Below are 12,014 nucleotides of genomic sequence, written 5' to 3' on the forward strand. Positions count from 1 at the left end.
ACTGTTTGGTTTTCGGGTAACAAGATGAGATCTACGCGAGTATTAGGTTTAAATTTCGAAGTAAATATCAGTCCCTACATGCGGGGACAATTTGTTTTTGTTACACATTCTTGTCGCTTATATTGATTCAACTAGCAAGGGTTCATTATAGAAGTTCTGTGAATTGTTTTACTATGTAGCTGATACACGCTCTCCTAGTAAACTGCGAAGCATTTCCGTTTATCGTTTAGCGTTATGGTCAACGACTGGTTTTGGATGAAATGCCGAGATCAACAAACGTAATGAACAAAGCAGCTTAGGTTTCAACCTTTCCTTTGTTATTACCTTCAGCGCATTATCGGACGTGTGGGTAGCTCGATAGATATGCCCAACCAGATGGGGCATTAGTAAAGCCGACGAAAAGGGTAGACGGACTGAGCGTGTGGGAAAACCTTGTTCGAGACATCGAGGGTTGTTTCCTGGACCGAAAAGCGTTCATCTCGAGCAACAGCGCCCGGTAGGTTCTCACCGGGGCTTCCATTTGATTGTTTATCGCTACCGATTCGAGGTCCAAGTAAATGATTTACTCAGACTACACGCACCACTTGTCTCCGACTCGGATTCGACTGTAATTTCGCGCGCGGTCCCTCCGTTATCAGTGCGCGCCGCTCATTTCGTACAATCCTCTCACAAACCAATAAATTTTCTGCTACTTGCGACCTCTAACAGAAAAACCGGTGAAGGAATTACATGCCTTGCCGTTGAAGTTTATTGTTACATGCAGATGCTGTTATGCTTCTACTATGACTTTGAAAAATCCTTCTATAAGCTGAAAATTAGAAAGCAGATGCCAGTTTCAGGTGACATTTAAAGCTGTAGTAATCAATGAACCGCTGGATAGGTTTTTTCTTATCGCTATTGATTGTGTACCAACACTTTGTTCGATCTAATTGAAGCGTTAATTATCCTTGTTATTGTTAATTTATTGGCCATTACTTCGGCTGTTCACTTATCAAAATTAAAAAACAAAAGCAACGACTGTGGGCGTTACATACTATTTTATTTGTCCCAAAACGTTGCAGTTAGATGGAAGAATGTACCTTCCAGTTAAATTAAACAGCACTGCACAACGAACAGAAAAAAAGAAAACTTCCGACATAAAACTTCGTTTTCGAATTCTAAAAGCTTCGTCCATCGGCCTTAGTTGAACAATCTCTAATCGTAAAGGCCAATTCGGTATGAAGCCAAATTTCGGTGCTTTTCACTGTCTATGACCCACTCAGAAAAGAACTGGCATTATGGCCTGATCTAAATCGTCCTCTCGCGAAATCAGCTGTTAACGGCCTTAAATCTCTGGCGATTATAACCTTCTGGTCCTGAGCGGCTGCCTCTTTAGGTTTTAAAAAAGACTGTCTGCGATGTATTTGTTGCAGTGATATTCTCTTTTTGTGGTTGGTGCTAACACATTACATGTTACTTAAATTAATGTCTGAACTAACGATATTTTGTAAAAGGTAGCTTTTATCATTTCTGAAAACAGGATTAGGGATTATGCGTGTGATACTCCTGCAAACTATTCAATAGAGGATATTGAGGCCCGATTGTAGGATGTGCCTGAAAGCTGTGCATTCGATTTGTAAATTAACAGTAACCAATTCGTCGGATGGCTGAGAGTTTTACCCACAAGAGAACACATTAAAAAGGGCCTGAACATAGCCTTTAGAGAAAATACCACAAAAAGGAGATAACTTTGATTTCACTTCACCTGTAACGACGCTCCGTAGGCCCTCTTTCGAGAGTTGCGTGGCTAAATGTAGCTACAATAAAAGCCGAAGAAGAAGATGCTTACGTAGACAAATTGCTTTTTTTCTTAGCACGTATAAGGGGTAAACGTCTGGTGGAAGGGGGGGGGGGGGGAAGCGCGACCATCTCCGGAAATTCCTCTGGAATCCAAAAGAAAGTTCGAATGCAAGCAGGAAGCCTTGACAGTGTCGTTTATACCTAGCAGATTCTTTCAACACGCGATAATCGTGACGTACTTGCGTACAAACATGTCTATATATGTACATGTTTGTATATATACATATATATATATATATATATATATGAGATATTACTCTCCACATAGTAGTGCGGCATTTTTCTTAATGGGTCTATCTTTCCCGTTTTTCTTTTTACCGAAGAGCGACTTGTTTGATATCACTTTGAGAAATACGTACACGACTGGAGAAGTGATGGCATCCGCATGTAAACAAAGGTTGTTTCCTTAAGCGTCTTCTTGTCAGCCGGAAAGAACCAACGTCTTTAAAAGCATGTCTCACTCTTTTTTTTCGGTATTAAGCGAACGTTACAGTTAACGACCCTTGTTTTGAGCACATTATGTGACACCAATAGATGACTCATCCAAGAGATGGCTACGAACTAGGCCAAGATACTTCGATATGTCGACGACATCTTGCGTTACTGCCTTCTGCACCTAAAGCTTGTTTCAACATTTCGTTGGCTCAATTTGGCATTTTGGCAGTGTTCGAGCAATGAGTGAGCTCATAGTTGAGTAAAGTGTTAGATTTATGCAATATTTTTAGACATTCGTCAATTATAGAAATGTTTTAAAGGATTTTTGTTCTTGGTTAAAAAGTTAACTTAGTTCGACTAATTATTATTCATTAAGCACTGGGCATTGAAATGGGCACTAACTGGAGAGGGTACACTTTTCTACAGGAGGACGTGTATTTTGTAACCGAAACTGCATATTTTTTTGTGTAATCACATACTTCTAAGAAGAGCTTGACTTCGGTTCTATCAACGATTTACTTCGCGTTTTGGAACACTGTTTGAGCGTGCGCGACTTCATCATGATTTTATTAGCTTGGGCGACCGTACGCGATGTTCATACAAGGAAAGCAGGGAATTGCGGATGTGGGCCATGTTTTTTTGAAAGCTATTAGTACATAGCCATTCGTTTCGTTCTAGCTTTAAGACGCATTTCTGCGAACTTCCTTATTTTCCAATAAGGAAGTTTGCATGAAGCCCATTTTAAAATAAAATCAAGCGATTTAACTTTATTACTTCAATCATCGCAAAAAAATGTATATATATATATAATGTTTAATTACCCATTTTATCTAAAATAGTACTGAATTCAATACAAATATGGTAGCAGACCGTAGTACTGTATGCGCGATCAGCGTAACAACAATAAGCTCGTTTGTTGTTTGTTTTCTTACCGCGCGTTATTGCTACCGTTGTTATTGACTGGTTGTTTGTTTTAGGTGGGGGCCGGGTGGCCATGATGGTGGACGGTGGCGCGGGGTGCCAGGCCGCCGTGTCTTGCGTGCGAAAGGCGGCGAGCCCTATTCAGACGGACAGGAGCTCCGCGCTCAGTGGACAGGGTACGGAACAGCAACCACGGCAACCATTACAGCAACAGCAGTATCACCGGCAACAATGGCAACGTGCATCGAATCGACTGCCCAATTCGCGGCAGCTGCCACCCAGAAGTGCATCACCTTTTACGTCTCCCGCCCTGTCACCTACTCCATCATGTGCTTCTGCACCACCTGAACTTGACCCACTTGCATACGTGCCACCAACACAATTGCCACCAACAGCGGCGAAAACAACCCCGGGTCCCCAATCCACCCCGCTCGACGAAACCTCACTACTGCCAGGTGGATCCGCTCAACTACCACTTGCATCCACACAACCGTTGCAACCACCGCAATCATTATTCCTACCACAACAGCTACATTCTGCACAAGAGCCCACAACCGTTGTTAATCCCCTACCCCGAAAAAACCCCCAACGAAGGAAATCAAGCATCTCTACCAATTTTCACGCAAGTTTTACCGTTGTCTATTAACAACACAATCAGTGTTACCACCGGTTCCAGCAACACCACCCATATTTCCCCTTCCGCAACAGCCGTCGAACGATACGATAGTACTAACAGTGGCTAGACTGTCAGTACGGTCAGAACCACCTCTATAACACAAACGACGACTGCAGCCACAACAACGCGGGTGCATGTTACGCATACGTAAAGCCGCCTCAGCTCGGAGGTGTAGAAAGCTACGTACTGCCCTGATTAGGCTGCTATTGTTGCAACACGTTAGTTCAATAGTTAGGCCCCTGTAGTCTTACTAAACCTAATAACGATCACGTAGAACCAAAATCATCACAATAGCCTTCGCTGTTATTATTACGATAATAGTTATAATCGTTATTAGGGTATCTGGTGATGAGCTCTTTGCTTTTAAGGGCCGCATTACTGCCTATCATTCATATTTATTCCTATCTTTATTATAACTGTGTGGGCCTGCCAAATCAGCTTAGTACGTTATTACGTAATCTGATGTTTGTACAACATTTCACAATGTAAGATTAGTGGGAAAGGGCACGGTGCCTATGTTGGCTATACAATCTAAATACATTCCCTACAACTAATTGAATGTCTATCTTTTTTTGCACACTCATTGTGAGGAACAAAAGTGTCAATCCGAGCGAAGCTCTGAGCACTCATCCGCTTCGAGGTCAGTGTGTGCCTTCATCTCACGACATCATGTACCTCTGACTTGCTCAGCGGAGACCTTATGACCAGTACGCGTCTATTCAATTCGCGATTATCAACGGAAAGAACATCTGGTGACGGTATAAATCGTCAACGGACCCTCGGATCGGATTTAACTGGATCTTATTTGGCAGGTTCAGCGTCTGTCCCTATTGAGCCTTTTATCAGGTTGCCCACGCCGGAGGTGAAGAAAAGTAACGGTTGTAGCCATGTTGTTATTGGCCTATTACTTGTCGACAATTATATCTAAAATCACAGTTTTAAGGTATTGCTTACATGCAGCGATCAGTACGGGTGCGTACTTGTTACTAGCCTGCTTGATACACTTTTAATTCAAAATTACTTCCGAAACTTATCTTTTTTATTCCATTGGGCTAGGAACTGCCCACTGCTTCAATATCCTGTCTTCCCTCAGGCGGTCTTTAACGCTAGAAACACCCCCGCGCTAAATTATTAAAGATTACCCTAGGGATGCAAAACGATTGCTGACTGCTACCGTCCTTACGGTAGTAACGTATTTGTCTGCTAGAGAGGTGTGAGCTGGTGTCAATTTGGAGCCAGATGTGGATATACTTCTAGACTGCGTTAATATATAGATGTACTTTTAATCTATACGGGGTAAATGTATCTCGATACGATAGATACAGTCAAAAAGTTCGGCTTAAGTATTGCTGACCAAAGAAAACAACGGAGTATAATTGTATCGTTTTATCCCATAAATTATAACAGTAGAAAATATAATAGTCCGGTAGTCAGCCGGCATACATGGGTCAGAGATTCTTTGCTATGGTTCAGAATTTCACTTAGCAAAAGGCCAAGGATGCCAAGAGTTCTTCGATTGATGCTGATCTGTGAGTATTGGGTACGTTATGACGCGAGTTATAGACGCGAGAATTTCTAAAGTTCTTTGTGGACGAAATGAATTTGAACTCGTGTTTCTTGGCTGGCGTTTGGGTTTGAAATCAAGGATTTGAATAAATCCTTATTACAACTCTTATTACCTGTTATTATGGATATGGCTCGGAAGCTGAAGACTGATCGACGCGCACCTATGCTTTTACCCACGGCCAGCACAGATTCTCTGTAATTATTCACGAGCAGATAAATTCTTTTTATTCTCCTGAATATTTGCTACCAGACAAGGTGACTATTACGTTTCTTAATGACATACTTTTCGCTAGAACTTCCAAGAACATCAATCATGTGGAACGTAATAGGGCAGCCCTTACTGGGAAGAACCTCTAAAGGAAACTTTTATCACTTTCATGGGCAGAATGTTTTAGATACTTCGGTAAACGCTCATCAATGGTCAGTGCTATTTTAATAGAAACAAAAACGGAAAAGAGCTAGCAAAAATGTATCTCGGAAGATATCAAACTTGATTCAGTGGCAATCCAATCAATGTTTACTATTGTTTTTTGTTATTGTTTTAAAGCTTTTTCTCTGCAGTAAATGTTAGATTTATGTGGAAGAAAACGGGAACAGCGCCCTCTGTGCTCGCAGCTAAAACCAGATTTAAGGCTGAGCTGAGGGGCGACAAGTAATAACAGCGAAAATGGTAGCCGCGATAGAACGGTGCGTCAACATTTGTCTTTCTCGTAGCGACTTAGCGCCATATTGGGCGTAGGATGGTATATGGATTTATAGCCGCCAGCACGTAAGGGGTCTGAGGGTGATATACCGCTAACATATCAAATATGCTCATGATTATCGATTTCGATTTCATTAAAGAGGTGAGTATTTTGCGGAACGCGTCAGTTGCGAGGAAAATATCAATTATGTGCGAGGAGTTATTTCGGAACATTATATAAGGCACCCGTTTGTCTTCTATAATAAGTTATATGCATACAAGCCGTCTCCGAGTTTATCTATTCGAGCTCATTTGAGGCCAATATTTACCTCATAGGCTCCTACCGAGGAATTTTTTACGTGATTTCGAAGGCGATGACGCCCGATCGAACATTTGTTAGTTCGCTAGCAGACTACAAGAGATAGACAAGTATTTCGTTCGCTGGAGAAGGGTATAACCCAAATAATATCCGTTTTTAGACCTGGACACACCTAGCGGAGTTCCACGAAATCCTACAAATTTTACCCTTATCTTCATTCGCTCCACTGTAAACAGTCCCAGCTTTTCAACGCGTTTTCGTCTATATTCGGGTGACGTGACCCGACTTGTAACCCCAGTCACTTAATGGTGGTTAAGCCTGACTCGATCTCCAAACACTGGTTCACAGATGACGGGACGTTGTGGTCCCTGAAATGCGTTCCTGTGGTGATGCACACATGAGTCGATGCGATGGTAGAAATCAGACCTAAAGCCGTCGCTGTGAAAAGCTGTGTTAGTCAGTATTTACATGCTAGGATCATTTTATTATGCGTTTATATATTTGGTCGTAGTCCTATTCTGGTAGTAGGCCAATATTGCTACGGTTTTGAATATGATGGGGTTTAATAAGGGCCGACTACCGCTTGATTTTACAGTGTGTCTACAGATGTAAAGGAAATCGTGAACATGGATAAGTACCAAATTTAGTCTCGATAAAATGGGAAATACAAACTGGATATATTCCTCGTCTAAAATGAAAGGAATAATATTAGGTGGAGTGTGTTACTCGACATTGGCTGTTTGAAACAATTACATACAGATAGTCCATTTCGAATCGAGCCTAAGCCATAGATTAGAACTATGGCAATTTAGTAGACTACAGGCAATTAAGTAACGGCTGACTCTGCCTCCGACCGAAAGAAGAACATAAAGTTCGAAAGACAGATCGCTTGTAGTTAACCAAATTTTTTTACTATTTTTATTTTACAACCAAAGATTTACTATTATCCAAATCACGACACCCGTGAATTTCAGGGGAAAAGGGTTATGGTATCATTTGTTAGTAATATCAGTGGACAGATTTCTAACACGTGCGATAAGGCAGATATCTAGAAATATATACAATGTTAATATCAGTAAGTTTTGTTTTTTTTTATTATTTTTCCTTTATAGAACACATCTTCCACAGAGAATCCTCTAATTGAAAGCTGGTAAAAGGCCTATAAATAAGGACTCGACAAACGGTCCAATATTGTATCTCCACCGCTAAGCTTCGTATACTAAGTGGACCCGATGTTCTAGCTATATTGCACATTTCTAAACAAATTCTGTTTGACTACTTGGTATCATCGTCTGGTCTTAATTGGCTACGGGATCCATGATGAACAATAACGGGAATCAGATAGCGGTCTATAAGGGATCGTCTCAAGGGCCTGATTCAATGCAGTTTTTGAGTGAAAATCTTGTAACAGAAGAAACTCTCTGTTGTTCTAAACGATATTCCTGTTTGCTTAACTGGTGGCATAGAGAGCAATGTAATTGGATTGACACTCCCGAACCTGCGACGAAGCAACAATAAAAAAAATGTATATCGGACGTATTCAACAAAAGCAGGAAGTGACTTCAAATTTGTAATGTAATTACTTTGTCAAGAATACCGTATCATCACAAAGATGATCGTAAGGCTGCTATTTAGTGCTGCTATGGTAGACACGATAAAACTACCACACTCAACTCTTTCTAAAGAGATTTTATCTACCAACTCTGCGCGGCCACTGATTTATTAACTAAGAGGGCTTTCACTCACCGCTCGTCGTGTACCGTCCGTCCGTCCGTCCATCCGTCCGTCCGTCCATCCATCCGTCCGTCCGTCCGTCCGTCCGTCCGTCCATCCGTCCGTCCGTCCGTCCGTCCGTCCGTTCGTTCGTTCGTTCAATTCGTTGAAGTTCGAGAACTTCGTGACGAAACGTGTCCACAACTCTCACTATATTATAGCTTCAAAACGCGCCTTGTTCGCAAGAACGGCAAGTCTACAGCCGTCCACAGTTTCCATTCAGCAAAAAGACTCACTTTGCAATGTTATCTTGCGCAAAGCCAAACTGTTACTGTGGTATATTTTCAACGTTCAAAATGATACCTTTGAAAGTTTTTTGAAATAATCGAAGAATGCTCTATGTTATCGTACGCATTTGACAATAGAAACCTCTACCTCCATTTGTTCGATTTCGTTCTTTGAGAAGACAAGAGCTTATGTCCCTGCAAAAATTAATAACAGATGAAATAGCGTTAGGTACAGGATGTATTCTTCAACTCTGTCAAAGCCGCGTGATTGACCTGCTAAACCAATAGAAATCCTTGTTGTTGAACTCTTATAATTCAACATCCGTCGAAACTGTCTGAGTGTGTGCGTGAAGTCCATCCAATTTATGGAACTCGCCTCCTTGATATTTTTCGCCAAGGGTAAACAACAAGTTATCCAAAAGTAAGCGAAGCGCGTATCGGAGATATCGTACTACGTGCCGGCATCGTCTTGCACGGCGGACTGAACACGAATAAAGCTACCTGGATAAATTGGACGACATCCATACCCTTTATAATGTACCGTTATTTTTTCCTACTATAACCGTAGGTTCGTTAAAGCTATCACGAACAAACCGCTCTTACTCTTCGCGAGCCACCTCGCTAATGTTGGCTGAATCTCGACAGCCTTCTGATATAGAAATTACCGCACAAACACATAATAGCCTTTTCTCGACTTTATTAGAGTGAGTGCCTGTTTGTGGCAATTTACAATTAGCCATTTTTTTTGTTTAAAAGAAACGTTCCTCGATATATTCAAGAACAGCCATCGTTATTAGACAGCGTTGTACCGCTCTCATAGTAAAATCAATATTTTAAGCTTATCAACCATGGATCCAAGCAAAAATCCCAACTGATCATGTGCTGGACTGGTGCCAAGTTCACGTTCTTTGTTTGCCTTAAGACTCTTTTGTGCGCTGCTTACGGAAGCCAATATAGCATCGTTTTCTTGCTTTAGCTAATTGCCTCACGCGTGCTCAGCTGCGACCTGCGCCATACCATAGGTTTGCCGCCCTCTTTACGCGTGGGCTGCAACGCGTTGTCCGTGTCCTATCGAAGGACTCAGTGTAATACTTGTACATGCATTGGCCCCCAGTAACAAAATTAAATTCGGCCACTGGGTACCTGCCTGTGGGAGTTTGGCTATGAACTAAATGATTGATTCAACCGATTAACGAGGCAGACTTTCTCCTTTTGCGTTCAGACGGAAACACTTGAAGCTTTCATTCTTTCAAACATTAATTTACTATTAGGTTGCTGTTGAGGAATGGATAGATGTTTTTTTTTTGTTAGAAGTAGCTAACTGTAACTGTCTAAATGCAAGCGGCAGGTCCCGTGCTTAACGTCGGTGGCTTCCTCTGAAGACTCGATTCTCTTTGCATGCATAATAATCACCAAATACTAGGAAGATTTTTTTACTGCAATTGCTTTAAAAATCTACGGAGGTTATATACTTTTCTCGAGCAGCAGCAACACCTTCATCGTGGACTCAATCTATGCTACTCTTAAATTACGTGACTTCAAGGCGTATTGGCATCGAAATAGGGAAAAGCACACATGTTGATTTATTGACAGAATCAAGAATCCACAAAACTGTTACTATCGATACGCTGATCATCGTTTGACTTACCGGACACTAAGATTCATTTTTAGTACACGTCCTAAACCCTATGCATAAAAATAGTCCCTTTCCAATTGCTGCTAATGGTCAATACCGGAACGTTTCTCTCTGCTAAATCACTGGCTTTATTAAAGCTTCGATTCGAAAGCTGCATTGTGATATGGACACAGTCGAAAAATTGGGGATCAGAAGCACGATTCTATGGCTTTGGGTTTTCAATGGATAGTCGTCGTCCAGTGCGATAAATGGGGTGAAGCATCGCTAGTGTTGATCTCAAGGGAACACTTTTCCTTAGCCTGTCGAGTATGTGGTGTATCTGCCCAGAATATCTTTCAAGCATTTCAATAGTCAGTAAACAACACTGATTCCCAAGTTTCACACGCAGTTCCAAGTTTCAGGTAGACGGCTTAGGACGCTGAGAACTGGACACAACAAACAAGTCTACATCTGTATTTATCGTAGTCTTCCCCTGTAAACACGCATGTCTGTTTCGTCAGCCGATTGAAAAATGACGCAGTGTTTATAGGGAGCGTTTTAATAAACTTAACAAGTTTTAAAGCGGAAATGTCGCGTACAATTAGAATCTGTGATTAAGCAAATTCCACGCTCAAGCCATTGCCCTGCCGTTTAATAACTGACGCAACAAATGCCACCGTCCTACCTTAATCTACTATTCATTTTGAAACAATATATACCAGCAACAATGATTTTTCTGAAAGAATAGCTTCTGAAGTATGCCATTTTTACTAGAAACAAAACTTCAGTGCACTAAAATGTTTATAATGACAGTTTGCTCTCCATTAGGGAACTTAATTTCGGCAGAATGACAGCAGGTTGTTTTAGGGAACATGGAAATAAAGCTGGCTCACGGCTTGTTGAGCTTCCTGATCTTTGGTCCTCCGAAATGTTGTCATAGCTTTATGCGTATGCTATGCACGCAGCATAACTATTGATACCGATTACTCTAGCTGCTTTCTTGAATTTTTAAGAATCACCGCCTGAAGTTGCATGGTCTCTACTGCATGCTGAGTTTTCTACATGCATTGCAAAATCCTTTTCCGTTCATTGTAAACATTAATCCCAATTAAAGATCAATGTTGTGGTCAAAATAATTTTTTCAACTTATCTAACTTTGCTATTGGTTATTCATCCAAGACTAGTTTGCATCCGACCTTTGCCAACAAGTCTGATGCACGCATCGATTTCTCCGGCTCGATCGCTCATGTTCAATAAAGCCTCTATTCAAGCAAAATGTTTATGTTTACACATCACTGTAGTCCTTATCTGTAGTCCTCGTTTAAGTATCAAAATCAAGATTCTCTAGCTAGTAAAAATATCATGACGGGCTTTAGAACGTCTTATATTTTGCGGCCGTTATTGTAGCAGACGGTGGCCGAGGACGCGACGAAGTTACCCTGGTCAGCGGCACAGCCCCTCAAGTTGGGGGTGGAGTCACCGCTGGTGGGGCGTCACGCTGGAGCAAGCTTCGCACCACGGTGCAAATCTCGGGCGCAATCAACGTGGGCAGTCAGAGGAGTAAGCCGCCACTTAAACGGGAGGACTCATTCTTGCAGCGATTCTCGACTCGACACATAGGCGAACAGCAGGACGCCGACGGCAGTACGTACCGATAATAACAATGATGTTATGCCAGACATATAGAGGTATTTATTTGCATCTAAACATCGAAAGAAGTTGACAATAATGATGAACATATATAAGTGCGTTCGATGTAATGATGATAACATTACTTTTCCAAGAGTCGTAGTCAAATAGCGTGCGTGACAGACACGTTTCCTCCAAACAGGACGTCAGTTGGCAATAGTCTCGGGGTTACATATATCAAAACCGAAGAGTGTACACAGCATGTATAAACAGGTTCCGGTATTAAACCAGTTAAATTATAATTGAATTTGTTAGCACATAGCTTGATCATG

The 12,014-nt window shown here is 41.5% G+C and overlaps 1 protein-coding gene across 3 annotated transcripts in view; it reads left to right on the forward strand.

Annotated features, from left to right (window-relative positions):
- The window catches only part of LOC111246593 (uncharacterized), a 159,822-nt gene that overhangs the window by 77,340 nt on the left and 70,468 nt on the right, over positions 1-12,014 (forward strand). For all 3 annotated transcript variants that reach the window (XM_086984521.1, XM_022796440.2, XM_086984522.1), the window contains exons 3-4: positions 3,252-3,650; positions 11,461-11,697. In XM_086984521.1, coding sequence (XP_086840647.1) covers positions 3,252-3,650; positions 11,461-11,697 — 636 coding nt within the window. The remainder of the gene's footprint in view (positions 1-3,251; positions 3,651-11,460; positions 11,698-12,014) is intronic.

This window comes from Varroa destructor, unplaced genomic scaffold, assembly GCF_002443255.2.
Source record: "Varroa destructor unplaced genomic scaffold, Vdes_3.0 BEIS01000003.1, whole genome shotgun sequence".
Lineage (NCBI taxonomy): Eukaryota > Metazoa > Arthropoda > Arachnida > Mesostigmata > Varroidae > Varroa > Varroa destructor.